Below are 22,336 nucleotides of genomic sequence, written 5' to 3'. Positions count from 1 at the left end.
TAATAAACACAGTACAATACAGGACAATATAACAGATAAAATAAGATGACTTCAGAGTCCAGAGTTTCCATTTAAGGCCAAAATTGCTCTAGGAAAGAAACTGTTCTTGAGACGGCTCGTTCTCGCCTTCATTATTCTATATCTCCGTCAAAGCTCAAAGAAACGGTGACCAGGGTGCGATGGGTCTCTTGATACATCTAATGCCTTTCTGTGGCACCTGATGGTATAGATACATTCTAAGGTAGAGAGTGGACAGCCAATAATACTCTCTGTTTTGATAATTCTTCGCAACACAATCCTATCCTGAGAAGTGCAGCTTCCATACCATAGCCTGTGAGGCAGTGTCTGATGCTCAGAGGAAAGCAGTGGCAAGGATGTGACTTGGCGGTCAGGACTGTGGGGCTTAGGGTGGGAGGAGATGAAAGCCATGAGTTGAGTCTGGGCCCCATAGAGATCAGTGGCCTCCCTTCTCTGCTCATGCCATGTGGGGGACCTTGGGGTCTGTCTGCCAAGCTGTTTGCCTTCTGGTCACTTGGAATCAGGCCTCATGTCTCCCGGTTCCTGTCTCCTTAGAATACAAACGGGCCCGCCACGAGATAAAGAAGAAGTCCTCTGACACACTGAAGCTTCAGAAGAAAGCCCGCAAAGGTAAGATCTGCCAGGGTCTTTCTGGCCAAAGGGCAGCTCAGTTTGGCTAGTGATGTTGGCCTCCAACCCCTGATTGAAGAGGGGGACTGGATTTGCTGGGCTGCCCTTGGATAAACTTAACTGCTTCTGCCTTAGCAGTGAACGTTTCCCTGTGCAGGTAATGGCATGGATGGAGCAAGGACCTTGGTTTAATTCTTCAGTTAAATGCATTGCAGTGTAAGATCCTGGTTAAACTATGGTGGAGGCCTCCTTGCGGCATAATGTCCTGGGGCCCAGAGGCTCTCCAAATCCTTTTGTGGGTTGTTTGCTTTGCAGGTGAGACGGCACTTTGTGTTAGGCAGTGACAGAAAAGAGAATGAAGTCTTGAATTCAGCTTCCTGAATTTATTGGGGGCGGGTGTTAAAGCAAGTTTCTGGCCCCTGTGGCTTGACAGTGTGGGTGGGCAATGCTGGCTGAGGCCTCAGAAACCAGAGGAGATGGCCGAGTGAGAGGTCTGCTGATTAGGCTCACATCATTCACCTTACAGGTGGGTAGCCGTGTTGGTCTGCCATAGTCGAAACAAAATAGGAAATTCTTTCCAGTAGCACCTTAGAGACCAACTGAGTTTGTTCTTGGTATGAGCTTTCGTATCTGAAGAAGTGTGCATGCACACGAAAGCTCATACCAAGAACAAACTCAGTTGGTCTCTAAGGTGCTACTGGAAAGAATTTCCTATTTTGTATCATTCACCTTTGCTCAGTTCAGGAATCTTGGATTTATTTGTTTTAAGTGCAGAAGAACATGCATGCCTCTCAGCTAGCTGTGAGGCATTTTAAACCCCCAAGGAGAAAGAAGGCCCAGCTGTCTGCAGAGTTGTGGTAGCAGATTCCAAGGGGAGAAGGGAGCTTGCCTGCCTCTTGTTCGCTTGTGTGTCTGAATGGGTCTGGGTGAGAGTGGCAGTTTCTGCAGGGGGTGCTTTAAGTTTCCGCACTTTTGGTCTGCCCTCCCATCTTGTGAACACATGATTGCCAGGGGAGGGTTGCTTTCAGAGCCTTGCTAAGTTCTTATTGCCCTAAAATCAGGCCAGTGTGTTGATCCAGGTCGTTGCTCCTTGAAGTTACCATGTGTGTATGCTGGTGCTGACTGCAAAGTGAGAGGGGGGGCCTTGGGGATAATTGCCTATCAAAGTGCCTATCCCTCCCCTTTATGCACATACTCTATCATGGGAAGAGAACTGTGTTGGCGTTCTCAGTGTGGCGTCTTATACCATTCTCAGTCCTTCTAGGTATTCAGAGGGGTCTTCTTGCAGCACACCCTCTGAGGCCCAAACCAGATGTTACATGGGCACGTGGTCACCATTGACTCCTTGGGAAAGACAAGGTGCAGGGTGCAAACATCCCTGTGCCTTCCTCCTCCTATTTGGCTGCTCCATGCAAGGTGGATTGGGGACCTGTGGCATTTGGCTTGGGTCTGGGGCACTTGCATTCTGCCTTGGGGAATCCCCACCCCACCCCTGGACCTTCCACCTGGGGAGGTTACCAGAGTCCTGTGGATCCCACTTTTGCTCCTTGTGCCAGTGGAGAAGACCTGACCAGACGCGGCTGTCCCCTGCTGTCATTTTATAGCAGGAGGGCAGTTGTACCTGGTGATGTGGCTGAGTTGGGTGGTGGTTCTGTGGGGTCCTGTTCCGGGTGAGAAGATGGCTCTATACATCAGCCTGTCTTTCACACATTCTTCTTTCTCTCTTCTTCCTCCCTCTCTCTTTTCTCTTCCCTCCTTTCCACATCCTTCCTGTAGAGCTACTTGGTAAGTCAAACGTTGCCATCTCAGCTTCATCCAGGCATCCCTCACCCTTCCTCCACGCTATTGGCTTCACTACCTGTAATCCTCTCCTCCCTCCACTCTGTTTCGGTTGGGCTTGAAATGAAATGAAACCTCCGGAGGCCATGCTGACGCAAGTGGTGCATTGAGGGTTGGGAGCAGCTTAAGCTGATGGGGCCGACTGAGGCCACATGGCAAGAACAGAAATGCTAAGTTCAAAGTTGCCTCATTATTCTCAGTGAACCTTGCAACGACCCTGTAAGGCAGGCCAGCATCACTGCCCCCCATGTTGCAGGTGGCCAGGCTGAGGCTGAAGAAGAGCAGCATACCTCAGCCCAAATTGGAGACTTGGGAGATTTTTCCAAAGCCATCTTATTTCGGCCTGCTGGCAAGCAAGACCCCATAGGAAATGGGTGTGCACCTCCCCTACTATGCCAACCCCCAGACTAGCCCATCCACAAACTAGCTAAGCACCTGAGGTGCCAAAATCCTTGGGGCTCTTGCCTCCCCTCTGTTTAGAGTAATCTCTCTCCCCCCCCGCGTGCTCCCCCCTTATCTGGTGCCTCCCAGATGTTGGTGGAGTACAACTCCTACCCCCATCCCCAACCCTTGGCCTTGCTGGCTGAGTTATAGGTGGGTAGCCGTGTTGGTCTGCCATAGTCAAAACAAAATCGAAAATTCTTTCTAGTAGCACCTTAGAGACCAACTGAGTTTGTTCCTGGTATGAGCTTTCGTGTGCATGCACACTTCAGGTGTATCTGAAGAAGTGTGCATGCACACGAAAGCTCATACCAGGAACAAACTCAGTTGGTCTCTAAGGTGCTACTAGAAAGAATTTTCGATTTTGTCTTGCTGGCTGAGGCTTATGAGACCTTTTAGGTCAAAACATGTGGTGTGTGTGCCAGGCTTATTTATCTATAGTTTGACCATTTCAAAAACACAACAATTGAAAGAGGTTTTTTTTCTTCTCCTTTCTAAAAACAATTGCAATTAAAAATGCCCTAAGGCAGTTTCAGTTGGAAACATTATTAAGAACATTATTTCATCCAGTCCTCCCTCAGGTTGAGGAAAGTTGGCCTTGGAGAAACAGGGCATCTTTCCATTCTTTTGCAGGAGATGCAGCTTGTGGCCTGGCTGATCCTCCTGGCTTCAGCTGCCTGGGCCAGAAGCACTTGCATGAAGGATGTTAAGCATGCAAAGGAGAAAAGAGTACACCAGTCACATCTTGATCCTTTGATGAGCTATTATTGTTATGCTGCTCATCATACAGTATAAGAGGTGATGATGCTACACGACCCCTTGCGTCAGCCCTGTGCCCTCCACCAGCATGTGTTGAGCCCCTCAACCCTGGGCCTTTCCTGGCCTTGGAAAGTCCCTACCTTTCAGCCTAAGCTCCCTTACAAGGTTGTTGTGAAGCTGTTTTCTAAAGACAGTGCTCTGTGTGTCTTAAAAGAAGCCTAGCAAACATGAAAACCCTTAGTCTGATTTGGAAGAGTTGCATTCAGGCCCCACCTTCCTGGTCGCTGCAAAAAACTGGGTTATTTTACAGAATGTATTGCAGGCATAGGCAAACTCGGCCCTCCAGATGTTTCGGGACTACAACTCCCATCATCCCTAGCTAACAGGACCAGTGGTCAGGGTTGATAGGAATTGCAGTCTCAAAACATCTGGAGGGCCGAGTTTGCCTGTGCCTGATGTTTTGGGTTCAATCCCAGTTTAAAGGATTGGGTAGCAGCAAGCAATGTGAAGGAGGAAGAAGGGGTCCGACCCTCTCCATCTGCCTGAAACCCTGCAGAGCCACTTCTGGGACAGGTGGGCAGGGGTCTGCCTCAGTGCAAGGCTGCTTCATTGCCACTTTGAAAAGGGGGGAAATCAAAGGGGCACATTGAAAGCACATACACTTTGAATTCATCAGCTGAACACAAAATGGAAGTTTATTTCCCGGGGTAAAATCCTAAAAAAAAACCTCAATAACCTCAATTCTAAAAAAAAGTTCAAAAGCATTTGTTGGCCCTTTGGTCAGCCCCCATGGCCCTTCACTTCATCAAATCTGGCCCTCTTTGAAAAAAAAGTTTGGACACCACTGGCTTATGGGATTTGTAACCCAAAACATCTGGAGGGCACCGGCTTCAGGGAAGGCTGTTTTGGAAGGTGGCTAGGTCTCCTTCAGAGGGAGACCACATTTTCCACCTGCAGCAGAGTGCCACCATTTGTCTGGGCACTTAAGGGCCCCAGGTGCTTTCAGTTAGGGACCAAAGGCCTGGTTAAAATGATTGGTGCAGGTTGGAATAACCATTCCTTCCCGCTTAGGCCAAAGCAAAGAGGAGGCCGCCTTGTCTTGTGCTGTGACACACTCACAAGAGCATCCCTATGATCCCTCTTAGTATCCTCACCCTTGTGAACCACAAAGGCATAAGCAACAAAACATAGTCAGTGGGTGTTTTTTAAGTTGGCTTTCATTTCAGGCCTTATCAGCATCACCACAGGGCCTCATTATTCCCATCTGGACACCCCTCTTTCTTTGGCTCTGCTGCACCGCTCCAAAATGGCTCTGGGGCAAATGCTGAGATCCACCCACCTTGGGCCCAGATCCGCCCCTGAGAGTGACAGCCTTGAGATTGGGGGTGTGGGGGAAGTGGAATTGGACGGGGAGTGCACCCTTCAGCAACAGCTCATCAGAAGGGTGGATTGGTGCCTTGGTCTCCATTTTCAAAAGGCCAGTTCTGGCTTTTCCCAAGCATTATTAAATTCAGCAAGCGTTATATAGGTCTGACAGGTTCCCCTCAACTTTATGGCTCCTTTTTCCTGGGTCTTTTGGCTGCCAAGACCAAACATCAGGATCTCAGCCTTAGCCCTCCAATATCCTGGGGCCCACTGTCTCAACAGCTTGGCTGTTTCTTGACTATTTCTTAGCAATCAGCCATTCTTCCAGTCTTTCCCGTTCCTCCCCACACTGGTTTTCCACCTGCCTGGCTGCTCAGTCATCTTGCCTTACCTTCTTTGCATGTGGGCTGCTGCTGGTGGTGGTGGTGGAAGGCAACATATCTGAGTGACAGCAGGGTTGTGGTTGCACAAGGGTGGTCTTCATTGCTGTTCATCAAACCAAGCATTTCATGGTTGGTTCTGCACACATTGTGAATTGCTTGCTGGCACCTCTGTTTTGCATACCCTGTGATCAATGGGTGGTTGTGAGCATGGACAGCTCCAGGGAAGCCTTGAACCTAAGGGCTCTCTTGGTGTCTGTGCTTCCGACGAGCTTTTGAAGTCCACGTGTCTGTGTCTCCCATTGTGTGTCCTTGAGTATTTGTATGAGTAGCAATACCCACCTATCCCACCGCAGATTGCTCACAGTGCAGCCTTCCAAGCAACTGAATCACACAAATTTCAGCACCGCTGTGACACTAAGGTCTGAACTTGGAATGAATTTGAACTTCTGCTTTTGAATTACAGTGTTGGAATTGTGAATGCGTTTGTGTGGGAAGGAGAGAGTGATGAATCCAGCACAAACTGGGACGGAGGAGGGAAAGGCAAGGTGCATCATGGGAGCAGGGCAGCCCTCTCCGTGACTCTAGGAGTGCCAAAGGACCACTGTGCTCTGTATCTGGCTAGTGATACACAGATCCACTGCTGGGCCAACTGCTGGGACTCCTCTTGCCAGTGGGCAATTGGAAAAAGCCTGTGGGGTGAATTCAAAGAAGCAGAAAAGGGTGGATCTAGACACACCTGCCCACCTTTGGAGAGTTGAAGAGCCAGAGGCAACATGGGCCTCTTGTTGTCTTGGCCCAATTTTACTGCTACACCCAGAAAATGAAAAAGCTGCATAGCAGGAGAAGGCCTCCCACTGCTTTGACTGTGACCCCTTCAGACGTGTGGGCTAATGGGGCTTTCTTCTCCCTGCAACCCTATATGAGAAGGACAACCAGCATCTCATGTAACATTTAGTTATTGCTAGCAGTATGATGGCTCCTTTCCCAGTCTAGAGAGTAGAGGCTTGGCAAAGGACTTGTGTGAATCATGGAGGTGGAGGGAGTGGTAACAGGAGGAGCAGGAATGGCAGAGCCATTGTGCTTTGCAGAGGTCACGATGGGCCAGAAAGAAGGTAGGAAGGTGACTTCACAGGTTGAGAGTGAGCGAGGAGGCTGCTGTTCTAGGTGCTGTAGAACGGCATAGTCAAAGGTGCAGAGGCAGAGTAGGGAGAAGAAGGCAGGGGTAACGAAGAGCTTGCTTCGGACTAAGAGGTCAAAAAGAGGAATATTTCATAGGAAGTGAAGAGAAGGGGATGGAGAGCTTGCATCCTTGGTGGGAGCCAACACAGGCGCTCAAGGAGAGGAGTGAGATGCTCCTTGGAGTGGAGATGGGGACAGTTGTGACATCCTCCACCCCTTTTATTGCCTTATACTTCTTCATGAATTGGTAGCAGTTGGGGACTATGGGGTGAAATAAGGCTTGGTTCCATGATGACATCTGCGAAGTCAAATGAAGTAGACGTGGGAGAGCATTTTTTCCAATCAATATTGAAATAGCATGTTGGGCATGTTCAGTAATGCCGAAGATGTTCCTGAAAAACAATGAAGGTTTTTGCTTAGCCCTGTTTACAAATGTAGTTATTATTGATAGATTGAGTTTAAATTACTTGTAAGCTGCTTAATATTTAAAAATTCCAAAGCGGTGTACAAAGTATAAGGCATTCGGTGCACAACATGCAGCCTAGAAAATACATAAATACAGTTTGTTGCTTTCCACAGTGACCAGTGATATGACATATCTGGCCAATGTCGCTGCTTTCGGAATGCAGACATGGACAGAAATGTCACCAGGGCTGATGTGGGCCAGGAGCCCAGTGGCTCCTGGAGGGCCAGCCACAGATATTAACAGTGGCCCTCACACTTTTATAGACATTTGCAATATATGCAGTCATGGTGCTACTTGTCTGAAATCATCAATTTTATCACATGTGAACGTCCATAAAAATTAAGCAAGCATGAAACTGAGCTTCCCTCTGTCATAACAATAGGGCCTGAAGAGCACCAGAGCCAACATCAGAGTTCATCAGAATGACAAATCCTGGACAACAGGGTCAAAGACCAGTGTTTACTTATTTAAAAAGTCATTTAACCTGCTGTTCAGTCAAAAAGGCTCCAGAAATAGCTTGTGGGTTGAACAAATAATAGCCCCTCATAGCGTTTGGCAAACCAACTTGGGTGTGTTTCTTCACAGCACTCGTGAGTATTTTAAACATCTCTAGTACATGTCAGAGGACTCACAAAATGGTTGCTTTTGCTTCTTGGGTAGCTCAGTAAGTCTGGATACTGTTGCATTATGCTATAAACAAACAGGTTTAAACAGAATTTAATTTCATGTCTGAACAATAGAACCTGGGGAATTTCCGTTTATTGAGGACACAACAGGCTCTTTGACATAAATCTGTGACACCAGGTTGGAGTCTGCTCTATGCCCAGGTAGTGTTTATTCAGCAGAGACCACCAGTCACTGAAGATATCGGGAGACATCACTCGCAGCAGTAAAATCGTTTGTTTCTAGACTGGCATTTTCCCTACCTAGAGGACCTCTCGGTGCTCCAGTTTAGGTTACCCAGTTTCACCATAGTCAGGAAATATACAGATTTGAGATGCCACATCTGTTCAGGGGCCACCTCCAGAAGTAGGCCAGAGCTTTGAGGCTGGACCTGGGGGCTGGTGGGTGAAGAGGAGGTGATGTCTGTCTCCCTGTCCTTCTTTCAGGTAAAGGGGACCTGCAGCCTCAACTGGACAATGCACTCCAAGATGTCAATGACATGTACCTTCTTTTGGAAGAAACGGAGAAACAGGCTGTCCGCAAGGCACTCATTGAGGAGCGAGGGCGGTTCTGCACCTTCATTGCTTATTTGCAACCTGTGGTGGTAGGTGCCCCCCCCCCACCTTACCCAATATTCAGCTGCCCACATTTGTTTCATGGGTTGAGTAAACTAAGAAGACAAGTCCCTTATTTATAGTGTATTTTAATTTGCAAACAAAATTCTAGCAGCCACCCCCACCCCTCCCATGGTGACATTATACATCTGGGGTATTGATAGGTACTTAAAATATTTGGTGCATGGGCCCATTGGAGAAAAATGTGCCTCAATTTTGTATGTGGCGATTTTTGCATATAGATGCAAATTTAGGCAACTTGCAGAGAAAAACAAACTCCGGCTCCTCCTAGACTTACTCTGAGCTATGGGGTGTTAACAGTGTTGGATTGCGCCCAACACTGTCTGTCACACACCTGCACACACCTCTGCTCCCACCTGAAGCAATACTTTAAAAGGTCTTGCGCTGTTCATATGGCTAATATATAGGTGAAACTCGAAAAATTAGAATATCATGGAAAAGTTCATTTGTGTAAGCAATTGTTTTCATTAGCTACTGGAGTCTAATATATGAGATAGACTCATGACATGCAAAGCGAGATATGTCAAGCCTTTATTTGTTATAATTGTGATGATTTTGGCGTTCAGCTGATGAAAACTCCAAAGTTGAGATTGTTAATTTGGGGTTCTCATCAGCTGTACGCCATAATCATCACAATTATAACAAATAAAGGCTTGACATATCTCACTATGCATGTCATGAGTCTATCTCATGTATTCATTTCACCTTTTAAGTTGAATTGCTGAAAGAAATGAACCTTTCCACGATATTCTAATTTTTTGAGTATCACCTGTACATCCTGTCTTTATCTATCCATTCCTTTCCAAGGCTTCACCCCTGTGCATGGGAGCCAGTCCTATTGTGGATTTAGGTGGGCTTGCCAAGTTAAGGTTAAGAAGGCTGTGTGCACCAACCATCAATGAGATGCTGTTGGTTTGTTTATTTATTGCATTTATATCTGACCTTTTCCTCCAAGGAGCTCAAGGTCGCGTATGTGGTTCTTGATGACTACATATTAGACCAGCCTTTCTCAACCTGGTGCCTTCTAGTTATTTTGGACTACAACTCCCATCAGCACCAGAGGTGGACTGTGCTTGTGGTAGTATCACCCAGGCTGAACTGCTAAGTTGCCTTTGGCTCTTCATCCAAAAATCCATACTTCTATCTCCAAGGCTAGGGAATCATATGGCTGGGCCCTGACCAGGTTAACCCACATAATGTTCATCAGACAGAACCAGCACTTGCAGAGGGTCCATTTGTGATGCAAGGATACTTATCATAGAATCATAGAATTGTAAGGGACCACAAGGATCATCTAGTCCAGCCCCCTGCAATGCAGGAATATTGAGTTGTATATTTTTCCAGAGTGCGGCAAATGCCCGATTCTCTCCTTTTGTCTCTTTTGCAGAATGGAGAGATAACCATGCTGGGAGAGATCACCCACCTGCAGGGCATCATTGATGACCTGGTGGTCCTGACAGCTGACCCCCACAAGTTGCCATCGGCCAGTGAACAGGTGAGAGAGCCAAAGGGATGGAGTGCTGGGGAGGTTTTAGAAAAGGATTATTTGGATTTATATACCAAATCTGTATGTGATTCTTCAAGTCAAATTCTCAGAGTGGCTTCCAGTACAAAAGATGAAACATTAACAATTTAAAAGCAACAATAATGAGAACACAGTAGCAGCTTCACTAAATCAGAACAAACCCTAGAAGGCCCTTGATTAAATTCTCAGTTAATTTATTGCATCATGCAGTTTGGGAAATATGGAATTAGTCCAGCCAAGCTCCAGCTTCCAGAATTTAATTGTGACGGGTGCCCAGATAGCCCAGCATCAAACCTCTAGCAGTGGCAGAGTCTCTAACTGAAACCGGGGAGGAGGCAATCTGAAAGGAAGGAACTGGAAAATACTTCCTAGGTTCAAAATACCTTAAATAACGGAAACTAATTATTCCTTCACACCCACAGTGATGGAGACAGGAGCTTAGCCAAACCCAGTAATCACTTATGGGCATTATGTGCAAACATATGTGTTTTGAGAATTAAACAAAGAAAAGTGTAGGCTTATAAGGTGGAATTGAAGGGGTTAGATGGACCAGTGGTCTCGAGGCAGCTAAAGGTGGTCTTAATGGGGGATTGTCAGAACGTGTGCCTGCCTGTGTAGGATTGTTGAGTGGCCATTGGTGACATGTCCTCCTTTTCTGAGAAAACAGAGTAACCCCCTGGCCTCTGCTCTAATTGGCATGACAAATGAGACACAATTGGAAGAACGTTTTGCAGCCTGAGAAGTGTCACGGAGCTACCTTTTAATGCCAAATATTTTGCAGGTGATCAAAGATTTGAAGGGCTCTGATTATAGCTGGTCTTACCAGACCCCGCCATCCTCTCCCAGCAGCTCTGGGTCCCGCAAATCCAGCATGTGCAGGTAGGTGTGTTTGGCGCAGCTGGAGGAATCTCCCAGCTCAAGGGCATGACTGCCAAGGACAGCATAGCATGACCTTCCTTTCTCTAAGTGGGCCTGTCGCCATTTGTATGATCCCACGGAGGTAGCGAGTGAGGTGCTTTAATTCTTGAGTGACTCTTTTCCACTCCTTTTTTTAATAGCGCTTTTTGTGGGGGTTTTTTAAAATCCCAAGTTCAAATAACTAATGAAAACCTCTCCCCATCCCCGTGGGAAGAGAAACTAGCAAATCAAAGCTCTGTTGATCAACAGTCCCCTAGTTTGGATCAACAGGAAGCAATGGAGTCGGTCACCTGAACTTGCAAAGGAGACATGTTTAAAGGCACAGGAGCCCTGAGGTGCTTTAAGCACATGTTGCCTGCTTATGCTGCGACTGTGTCTCGGGCTCCCTCAGGAAACTCTGGCATGCCATGTGGACTAAGAAGTGGGGGGACATGGCACTTCCAGAGCAGTGGGCCTAGTGCAGAAACACCCTGGGATTGTTTGTGTATATTTGTGTGTGTGTGATCATTGTCAGGCCCTCAGCACCACTGCAGTCTCTTAGCTGGGAGAGATGAAGTGTGTCACTTTCCCCCCATATGCTCCTTTCCTGTTTGTAATGCCACTTAATTCCACACACTTAGTGTGGATTGGACTGGGTTGGGTTTTTCTTTGATAAATGGAAAAAAAAACCACTCCCTTCCTTTGCACCGCCTGCTATTCTCACTCCTACCGCATCAATGCACTTTGATGATGCGCTTTGTCTCTCCTGCGTGCCTCGTCCTGCCCCCCTCCTACCTGCCATGCCGTCTCATCCTGCTACCCTTTAGCGGTGCTAGCAGTGCTCAAGGTGGCCCCGCGTGGCTCACGGGTTCTGAAACATACTCACCAACTTCCATATGTCGCTACCGCAGCCTGGCACAGCCCGTCAATGCCAACACCCGCCTGTCCAGCGTCTCATCGCATGACTCTGGCTTCATCTCCCAGGACGCCATGTTCTCCAAGCCGCCTTCGCCAATGCCCTCGGACCTCACCAGTCAGGTAAGCTTAGCGGGGCAGCCGCCAAAGGCCACAGAATAAGAAGGGGAAGCCCTGGGCAAACATGGCAGCTGTCAACACTCTTCTTGCTGTTACTCTGCTGCAGGCAGGCCCAATCCGGTTGTGGATGCACAGCCTCTTAGTGGAAGTACAGGGTGCTGGCAGCCATAGGACAGGTGACAGACCCCTTGAATGAGCTGCCACCCCCCACCCCCTCCAGTTTAATCAGATTCCTCTGCCCTCAGTCCTTCCTTTTTATAAACCAGGCTGGTTGACTACTTAGGTGGGGTAGGTTGCCAGCACTGCATCGGCTGTGCAGCGGGTGGGTGTGCCAGTCCCCATTTTGGCTGGCTCCAGGTGAGCTGTTGGCAGCCATGTCTCCTTTTTGCCTGGGAAGGGAGCAGGCCCAGAAATCTGTGTGAGGAAAAGAAGCCTGCTTCTCTCCTTGGCCACCCTGTGGTTGCTGATTCCAGGGGTGATGAAGAACTCCTACATAGATGTCTAGGCTTCAGATTTGGGGGACCTGCAGCTCGGAGCCTACCTTGAAGGGCAAAAAGACCTCTCTCATCCCTCCAGCTGAATGGTGCACATAATGGCTTACTTCTCTGTGATTGGGGAAGGGGCTGAGTGCTGCAGGGAATGTAACAAGCCCCTCACCCACTCAAGCAGCTTTTGCCAGCCTGCTGCCTATTACGATGCCTGCGCCAGTGCGAATTAAGAGCCCAGAACATCTGGAAGGCTCCAGGCCTGTGAAGGCGGCACTAAAGCATGGATTTCTGAATCCCACAGCCGTGAAGGGTTACAGCCACGCAAAGGTTCTCACGTCCCCATTTCTTTTAAGTGTAAAGAGCCAGCAGCTCTTTCTCTGGGGCTTCTGCAACAGATTGTCCTGAGGGATTTTATCCAAGACTTGCAGAGCAAAGGTTTATCAAGCCGCCCTGAGCTGAGGGGGGCTCCAAGAAAAGCAAGTTAAGATATCTATGAATAATGTTGTGTTTTTGTAAAGTGTCTCATGGAGGTGCAAGCAGAATGGCTGGCCTGCCGGCAGGAAGAGGGCAGCTGCTGAGTGTGCGCCTGTGAGGAAGGTGCAGGAAGTTTGGGACGTCCCTCTGGCCTCCTGTGTGCCTTGTTTCCGCACCCTGGGCGAGAGGAGGCTCTTCCCTCCTGCCTCTCTGCTTCCTGCAGCTGGTCCTTCCCTCTTGCCCTTGCGGGGGGAGGAGGCTTTCCTTCCTCCCAGCTCCTTCCTCATCGCTTCTCCTGCTGAAAAGTTATTACAGAGGGCCTGGAAGTGCCTTTGCAAAATCCATGTGAGGCCCCTCATGGGCTTCCTGTGAGCGCGTGTGGCTCCTCCGGTGCTTGCACTGCCTGCTGTGATCTAACACCTGCCTCTTGAGTGTCAAAGCTGGCTGCCCTGTGCTTGCATCTGCCTCTTCGGGTCTCTCTCTCTCTCTCTCTCTCTCTCTGCCTGCTGCTTTTCCCTCCACCAGCTGCTTAACCAGGTCTCTTCTCTCCCTTCTCTCCCATATGTCTGTTTTGCTCCTGCTGACCTTTGGACTTTGGGCATGGCAGAAGTCCTCCAGCTCCGCATCGTCTGAGGCCTCAGAAACCTGCCAGTCTGTTAGCGAATGCAACTCCCCGACCTCGGTCAGTTCTAGCTCTGCCCCCGGGGCATGGTCAGGCGGCCGGAAGGTGACACGCAAATCGGCAACATCCTTCCCACCCACCCACCCACCCACCCATCACACACCCAGGATCCTGGGATATGCACCCCACCCAGTGGCTGATGCACTGCAGGGCTTTAGCATGTCACAAACCTTTGGGGAAATGGACCTCCTCCTGCTCCTCTGGTTGCCGCCTCCCTCTCCTCTTCTTCCTCCACCATTTCTGCTCCCGGTCCCACCTTGTTGGCTGGCTTTTGGCTCTTGGCTTTTTGATGGTTGTCGTTTTTTTGGTCCTGGCTTGATGATTCCGGTGTGATTTTGGCTTCCTCTGCAGCTCTGCCCAGCCGGTTGCCACGGGCCGCCCCCTTCCCACCCCCTGCAGGTTGGCTGGGTGTGCAGCGGTCATGCGTGGGCTCTGGGTTCTCTTCACCATGGTTTCTTACTGTGTTTCAGTGGAAACCCCTGAATGTAGCTCATGTGGCCAGGACTGAAGGAAACTCCAGAAGAAGCCTTAGCCTGGTGTGTATATTGTGGTGTGTCTGTTTCCGAGATTTTGACCAGGGGAGTCAGCTGCTCCAGAGCTGGAACAGGAGCCTTCTGTGGCTCTGTTGGCTCTGGATCCAAGCCTAATCTTCCAGCAGCAGCCTAGGGATTCCCCTCTGGAAAGCAATGGAGGTGATGCTGCAGAGGTCACTCAGGAGCAAGAGCCTCTGCTCTGCACCAGTTCCGTTCTGTTTTGGGGGTTTTTTCTATGTCATTTAATATGCTCAATGGTTGAGCCCAGCCAGGCTCCCATCCCAGCATTTTTAGGTGCAGCTAGCAAAGGCTCCCATCAGCATGAAGTCCCAGGGATTGTGGCCCCAGCTCAAACCCATCAGGCTGTCTGAAGCAGCCGTTCTTTCCTCTTGCACACTGGCATTGTGAGCACATCAAAGTGCTCTGGAAACAGGAAGTGCTCCTTGCTGCTTCATGAACACAGGAAGTCTGCATCAGGACAGCTTTGGGATGGCAGAATATGAACTATTTTTCCTCAGCTGACCCACTGGCCTTCCCCCACCCCCCAAAAAAGTGTCTGCAATGTCCCTGTGTTGCCATCTCTCTGAGTTGGGGCAGGAACTGCTTTCCATACACAAACACCACATAGGGCTTGGTGTGAGTGAAGTGGGGGCGGGGGGGTCTGAGAACAGCCCTGGCCCGCAAGTCCTTCTTCCATTCTCAGATCAGCCATGAGCTCACTGAGTGCATTTAGACAGCAGTCTGCCTTTCAGGACCATTGTATAGATCACGCAGAACTGAATGTGCTGTGTTTTGAACACTCAGTATTTATATAGCACTTTCCATAAGAGGGAAGATGCATTCACCTGACTTTTGGCGCCTCCACCTTTCCTATCTTTGTTGAAACCCTTTTTAAGCCAAGAGGGCATTTCTCCGTCACCAGCCCAACAGAGCAAAATGGTGGCAGAGCCATTTTGTGATTGCCACAACCCCTGCTCTTTGCCCTGGGGTGGCCCTTTTGCCAATTCCTCTCTCCCCACCCCCTTGCCCAATCCCTCTCCATCCAGTCTCATCTCCCATTTCTGCCCTATTCCATACTCACCTGACTTTGCACTGCTGTGCCCGATGTTGGGGCCCCAGCTGTGCTGTCCTACCCATCTCCTCTTGGATTTTGCAGGATTGGTCCAAGGCTAGCCTCTATGAACAGCCAGTGGCAAGCACACTGCAGCGAAGGAAGGACCGCGTAGAGCATCTCCGTGAAGCTGAGCTAGGCTCCACCAGCCTGGTATACCCAGGAATCAGCTTGGAGGAAGGCTCCAGGCCCCGCATGTCCCCGGCCTCCATTGCTGCCAAGGTATAGTGTCAAAATGGGAGACCGGGTGGACAGGAACTTGGAATAGGTTTGGTACCCAGGTGATGGAGCACTTATTTGTCCCAAACCTTAGCTAGGAGAGAGGCAACTCCCTGGAGAAGACCCGGACCTCCTCTGCATGTCTTGTTCCAGAAGGAGATTTATCCAAATAGCAACTGGCATCCTTGAGCTGAGTGCAGAAGGGAATTTCAGGGCAGGAGAGGAGGTTCTGTCAGAGAAGTGTTTTGCAGTTGATGGGTTTTGCTCATATGAATTGTGAAAAATTGCCACCCCCAGCATGCCATTGCATGCCAGCAGCTTCCTGTGTAGCCCTTTGCCCTGATGGGGCTGTGGAGCCCTGGAGGAATTGAATGATGCATGTCTGTTGCTTATACTTCGTATGTTTGGTGAGGGACCTTCTTGAGTGACCCTCGCAGACGTGATGCCTACTCTCACCAGTTGCTGTATGCGAGTCACTAGGGAATAGCCATGGGAGGGAGGGGGGGGGCTGGCCACTGCTTTTAGGTGTCACTTTCCTCCTCCCACTTCCACCTTGCCTCTGCCCCACAAAGCCCCCTCACTTCAGCCGCCCGTCCCGTCCCCCCAGTCCACACAAAAGAAATGGGAATTCTTTGCACATCCTGTCTTGTGCAGAGCTACAAATGATGAGGGGCTCATGGGGGGCATGTGGAATTGGGGCGTGCGTGTTAGCCTGGGAGAGATCCAGCCTAACCACCCTCATGGCACCAGCTGCTTGCCTGCTGCAGGTGTTGTGTTCATGGCCAACATAGTTTTGGGGAATGAGATAACTTGATCATTCTCCTATCTCCCCATCTCCACTTGCTTTCCATCAATGTTTTCTGACCTTTGGGTGTAGGTGGCCTGGCCCAGGCACACACGTGGTGTCATCTCCTACAGCCCAGGGTGCCATTTGCTTTGAGACCAGCTCATCGCACCTCTCACTCCCCACCCCACCCCATTTTGTTTCTCCATCAGCATGGGGAGGAGGTGTCCCCAGCCGCAAGTGACCTGGCCATGGTGCTGACCCGAGGCCTGAGTCTTGAGCACCAGAAGAGTAGCCGGGACTCCCTGCAGTACTCCAGCGGCTACAGCACACAAACCACCACTCCTTCCTGCTCTGAGGACACCATCCCTTCGCAAGGTATCTCTGCCAATGGGCTTCTTGGCACCCAGGGAAGGAGGGGAGATGGCGTTTTACTTAATGTAGTTGCCCCCCCCATGGGATTCAAGGCAGCTTACAACTAAAATAGACACAGGTTATATATATCAGTGAAACTTTAACAGAATCAAAATATATACTTATGAAAGATCTCTTACAGTGGAGAGTGTTGTGCAGGGGGTGCAGCAGTGGCTGCTTGGTTGTGCTGCACCTGCCAACTGAGAATGCTGACACCCACCCTGTCCATCTGTCGCCTCCACAGGCTCAGATTACGACTGCTATTCCGTGAACGGCGACATGGAAGGGGAGAGCCAGAGCGAATTCGACAAATCCTCAACTATCCCTCGCAACAGCAACATCGCACAGAATTACCGCCGCATGATCCAGACCAAGCGGCCTGCTTCTACTGCTGGCCTGCCCACCGGCACTGCCCTGCCCACCGGCGCCACGCCTGGGGTGGCCACCATCCGCCGCACACCTTCTACCAAGCCCACGGTACGCCGAACCCTCTCCAACGCCGGCCCCATTCCCATCAGACCCCCCATCGTCCCAGTCAAGACGCCGACAGTGCCTGACTCCCCTGGGTACACCGGCCCCACCCGGGTGGGCAGCGAGGAATGTGTGTTCTACACTGACGATGCCTCACCAAGCGCCATGGACTTTGCCAAAGCCTCGCCCAAGAGGCTGAGCCTGCCAAACACCGCCTGGGGCAGCAACGTGATGGAGATCTCTGTGTACGCCGGGAAGCACCTCTCCACCGAGGAGGAGGAGCAGCAGCTGGCAGCCAACCGGCACAGCCTGGTGGAGAAGATTGGGGAGCTGGTGGCCAGTGCCCACGCCCTTGGCGAGGGCCAGTTCCCCTTCCCCACGGGGGTCTCTGCCCTCGGTCCCGGGGAAGAGACACCCACTCCTCCCCCGGCGGCCTCCAGCGACCCTCCGGCAGAAGACATGCTGGTGGCCATCCGGCGTGGGGTGCGCCTTCGCAGGACCATCACCAATGACAGGTCGGCACCCCGGTTTTTGTGATGGACTCTTCCCCCAGCGCCTGCTCAGTGCCCACCCTGTGGCTGGAGAGCAACCAGAGTCAGGACTAAACCAGGGGAAACGGAAGAGAAGTAAACGAACCACAAAAGGCAAAGCCACTTTATGGAGATCATGTCACGAGTCTAGATATAAAGGAGACTAATCTGTATGCCTTTGCTAACAAACCTGCACGGGCACAGCCTGGCACTGAACTGGTTTTGGAGCCTCTTTTATACACATTGTTTTTCCATCTGCTGCCCTGCCCAGGTTTCCTTTCCCCTCCTGCACCTTCCTTCATCCTGGCCTGCAGAGACCGGTTGTTGCTCCCGCCACAATGAGGGAGGCCATTCCCTTGCTCCATGATTGTCAGGGAGAAGTGAAAACCTGAACTGGATCTAGCAGCTACAGTGTTCTTAGTATAAACTACACACACACCCCGACACACTTGCACATGGCAAAGAAATGGAGGCTGCCGTTCCTAGAGAGCACCCACCTCCTCCGGACAAAAAAATGCACTGTTAGTCCTGTGCTGAATCCTTCCTTCACAGCTCTCTGTCTGTCTGTTTGTCTGTCTTTCCAGTTATTTTCTGTTTGCCATCTGTTTGTATCAGCTACTTCAAGACTGACTTTACAAGCAGCTGTTAACACCCCCAGGAACAATCCCAGAAGCCTCTCGTGTTCCCAGGTGGATCCCAAATGCACAGCTGGAGGAGGAGGTGCAAGGGGCAGGGAGTGGACAACCTGCAGGCATGTCACCAGGCAGGAGGGCCCAATCCCCCCCCCCCCAACAAGAGGCTGAGTCGCAGCCACAGACTTATCGGCCTCCGTTTCCTCTGTGGCTCCACTGGGAGCAGAGTGGGCAGGTTAGTTATATTCGGGAAGAGGATTGCACGCTCGTCCCAAGTGGGCTAGGAGCTTTGTAATCTGAGAGGTCGAGGGTTGGGCTGCTGTTGACCTGCCCTCAGTGCCACTTCAGGACTGGGCTTGAACCTTTTGGTAAGAGCAGTGCCCATGGTTCTCCCTTGAAGGTGGGTGGGTGGGTGGGAGGGAGCAGAATTGGCAGTGATGGAAAGGTTGAAGGTGGACAGCTGTTGCTCTGGAATAGCTGTAGCTAAGTGGATATAGGGGCAAAAGAAGCCTTTTTTGTGGATGGTAGTGGAGGACTTTGGTAATTGAGGGCCTTAGAGGGTTTTGAAAGCAGGGTGTGTGCAAAGACCAAGGGTGTCTGCTCTTGAATTCTCCTACAACCATCTGGCAAGGCCAAAGGTTGTCAAACTGATGATCACAAGTTCTGGTGTCACTGGAAAGGCTGTAGCAGAGTGGTAGAGCATCTGCTTGGCATGCAGAAGGTCCCAGGGTCAACTGTTGGCATCTCTAGATAAGAATAGGAAATATCTTTGTTGCGGGAAGCTGCTGCCAAGCATTGTTAGGCAAAGCTGAGTTAGGTGGAGTGCTGGGTCTGGGGCAGTGTCCTCTGCCTTTTCCAATGTGAGCCTGTTTTGGCCAGGTATGGGTATAGTTATGACTAAACCTGTGAGTGTGTAGCAAAGTGCCTCTTCTGACAGCATCAAAAGGGGCCCCATTTTGTCAATATTGGGTGGATACTTTGAAAGGGGTAAAAAGCATCTGCAGAGAGGGAAATAGCTGAACCAACCCTCTTTGTTGGTTCGTTTACCTTTGGTGATGTTGCTACTGCTTAGCCAGATCTGATATACGGTCAACCACATCCCATTCATGGTACGATTCCCCGATTCACCCTGACCTGCTCATGAAATTACAGTCCATTGCTGTTTTTAAAAAAAGTGCCCCAGCAGAAAGTGAGGAAAGAATTGCCACAAGCAGGCTTTAAAATGGGGAAAGAGGGGATTAACAGAAACACACCAGCTCCCTTGTTCTGGTTTTGGCCTCCAGATCTATAACCAGATGAATATTCAGCACAGCTGCTTCCTCTGGGCTTGGAGCTGAAGGAGCATCTGTTGAATGCACAGCATCATCACTCAGCCTCCCCCATTTTGGATTGCAGCTCCCAGCCAGGAGCTCCAGATTGGGCCATGCAGCTGCTATAAGAATATCCACATTTCTCACTGTTTTAGGCCAGGGATGGAGAACCTTTCACCTTCCAATGTTATTAAGACTCCCATCAATGCTGAACATGGGCTAGGCCAGCTTCTGGGCCTGATGGGAGTTAAAGAGTTCAGCAGGGCAGGAGTTTAGGGCAAGCAAGCCAGGTAGTCAGAAGGAACATACATACAAATTGTGCCTATCACCTTTTTAAACTGTTTTGCTTACTTCCACCTGCCCCCCAAATTTGGAACATACCTGCCTATTCTGCCCCGCAGAAACAACTTGTTAAGGGTTTGGATAAATTCATTGAGTTAATTTATATTAGTTATGTAATGCAACTGTTTAACAACTGCTTATACCCAGATCTGGAGAGTGCAAGAGACTTGGATCTACCTTGTGCTCACCCTGATATTGTCCCAGAAAGTCTAGAAATCAGCTCTGTTGGCAAATGGAAAGTGATGTTGGGAAAGGGGACAGTCTTGAAAGAAAGAGAAAGTGATGGGGAAAGTCAGTGGCTAGGAATTAAGAAGGTCTAAGGTGAGGGGAAAAGAGGGAGAGGCCTTTCCCTGTGCTTGACTAGGAAGGAATCAGAGAATTGTAAAGTTGGAAGGGACCATGAGGGTCATCTAGTCCAACCCTTTGTAATGCAGAAATCTTTTGTCCAACATGGGGCCTGGCCCTGGGTTAAGAGTCTCATGCTTTACAGATCAAGCTCCATTAAACGGTCCCCGCTGCATAACCTCCACCTTTTGTGTTTGTTGGGCTCAAGAATGAGCATGTCTTGCTTTCCTCTCCTGGGATTGTTGAGTATCCAAGGATCACTGAACAGCACAGATGTAGCACATATGGGGTGGCTAAAGTGGGGGAGGCAGAGCCCATGATAGACATTAGGGGCTTCTTTGGACTGGCCAGGCATTAGAGTACAGAGCTTACCCATGCAAAGAAAAAATGAAAGATGGGCGTGTGACAATTATTCCAAGAGAGATGCCACCAAGTTTCTCATAGCAGCAGCACGGTGGACAACCACCCTTTCTAAAGTAGAGAGAGAGCACAGCTGTGCACAGCGTTGAGTGTTGTGTGGTGAGGCACGAGCAAAACACTGCGGTGGTGAATACACGAGGTGGCCAAACCAGCCAACTCAAGGCCCCAGCTCTGAGAAAGCACAACTTCGCCTGCTCCCTCTTGCTGGATCCACCCCCCCCCATCTCCCCATCCTTAGCCCCTGCAAGGCACAGCAGGGCCTGGTGTTGTCGTTGTTGTACATAGAGCCACAGCAGTCCCCTCCACCCTCCCCACAGCCCAGACGTCTTATGTGCGCTTGCGTGGGTGTCACGTTGTAGCCTCCTTAACTCTTATACTGTCGTAGTAATAACAGTTTAGTTTCTAACCAACCAATCTTTCTGTGGGTGCCCCCCTCCTCCCTGTCATGGCCAGAAATGACAACAGTGACAATGCGTGAGAAATGTTTGCATTTTGCTTTTTATTTTTCATTTTTATTTTTTGTACAGAGAAAAAAAAACCTTTAAAATGTCTCTCTCAACTGATGTTAACTATTCTGGTGCTGTTAACTTGTTCTTTTTTTCTAATTTATTTTCCCTACCCCCCCCCCCCTTTGCTAGCAGCCCTGGCCTTACCCACCCACCCTCTTTCATTCTTAAAGTTAATTATCCTCTCCCTTCTTCCTTCATTTAAAATAGTCACTGCTACAAGTAACGAATGCACTGTGAAGATTCCAGTATTAATAAAAGTTGTACTGTACTTAATGCAAGTTGGTTCCTCCCACCCCATCCCACCCATTCTTACTCTCCTGCACTTAGGAGGAACAAAGCAGTCGTTGCTTCAGGACAGGCACACATCATCCACAGGTGGTTTTCCTACCTGTAACCCTCCTGGAATCATAACACAAATTTGTCCCAGCCATTCCAATTCTGAATTTATGGTTACAGAAATGGAAAGGTAAGTGTATTTTTTTAAAACAAAGAACGCACCATCTTCTATAGTTCTAGCCCAGTAGGGGTTCTTAGAGAGATGTCTTAAGGTGTATTTCAGACGAGCGTAAGAAGAGCCTGCTGGATTGTAGCAAAGGCCCACCCCGCTGGAAGAGACAAACCAGATGCATGTAGGAAACTCAAAAGCAGAGCACAATAGAAACTCCTCATGTGTGATTCACAGCAACTGGTATTCAGAAGCACACTGCCTCTAACAGTGGAGGTAACAATCAATAGCTGCCTCTCTATCTTCTCAAATGGAAAGTAATAAGCATGTGTTGTTGTTTTTTAGCCTTCTGGGGCCTTTCTTGCTCTAAAGCCCCAGCCCCTGGACTAGGAGAAACAAGCTAGGCGTTGCCAATTTCAGTGCCAGTCAGTGCATCAATCTCCAACCCTATTCTCACAGCCATTTGCATAATTCCAGCACCTTGTAGCAAGAAACCAGCATTTCCATGCCCATAGAATCTAAAGAACTGCTTAGTATCCAAGTGTGCCTGCTTGTGTATGTGGAGAAGCAACATGGGTGATGTCTGAGGGGTATTATTTCTGTAGCTTCCACTATAGCAGCATAGAAGATAGTTCTTCCCCACAGCAAGCTTTACCACAGTCTTTGTCACTGACAGCTGCCCTTCACATCAATCCCCACCCCTAATCACTGAACCATTTCAAGGCTGGGCTGTGTTAGGCTTCTCTACCAGCCCCCTACCTTAGTGAGGCAGCAGCAGTCCTCCCAAGGCAA

General features: G+C 49.6%; 1 protein-coding gene across 6 annotated transcripts in view; it reads left to right on the top strand.

Moving 5' to 3' along the window:
• The window catches only part of MTSS2 (MTSS I-BAR domain containing 2), a 58,495-nt gene extending 40,439 nt beyond the window's left edge, over positions 1 to 18,056 (top strand). For 2 of the 6 annotated variants that reach the window (XM_033157330.1, XM_033157325.1), the window contains 11 exons: positions 574 to 648; positions 2,425 to 2,433; positions 8,190 to 8,347; positions 9,766 to 9,873; positions 10,685 to 10,782; positions 11,712 to 11,838; positions 13,405 to 13,479; positions 13,950 to 14,015; positions 15,169 to 15,345; positions 16,339 to 16,504; positions 16,785 to 18,056. In XM_033157330.1, coding sequence (XP_033013221.1) covers positions 574 to 648; positions 2,425 to 2,433; positions 8,190 to 8,347; positions 9,766 to 9,873; positions 10,685 to 10,782; positions 11,712 to 11,838; positions 13,405 to 13,479; positions 13,950 to 14,015; positions 15,169 to 15,345; positions 16,339 to 16,504; positions 16,785 to 17,548 — 1,823 coding nt within the window. In that variant the 3' untranslated portion in view covers positions 17,549 to 18,056. The remainder of the gene's footprint in view (positions 1 to 573; positions 649 to 2,424; positions 2,434 to 8,189; positions 8,348 to 9,765; positions 9,874 to 10,684; positions 10,783 to 11,711; positions 11,839 to 13,404; positions 13,480 to 13,949; positions 14,016 to 15,168; positions 15,346 to 16,338; positions 16,505 to 16,784) is intronic. The other 4 variants (XM_033157326.1, XM_033157329.1, XM_033157327.1 and 1 more) reach the window with 4 other exon arrangements.
• The last annotated feature ends 4,280 nt before the right edge of the window (positions 18,057 to 22,336 follow it).

Source organism: Lacerta agilis, chromosome 8, assembly GCF_009819535.1.
Source record: "Lacerta agilis isolate rLacAgi1 chromosome 8, rLacAgi1.pri, whole genome shotgun sequence".
In the NCBI taxonomy this organism is placed as follows: domain Eukaryota; kingdom Metazoa; phylum Chordata; class Lepidosauria; order Squamata; family Lacertidae; genus Lacerta; species Lacerta agilis.
This window is presented reverse-complemented; position numbering and strand designations above follow the sequence as displayed.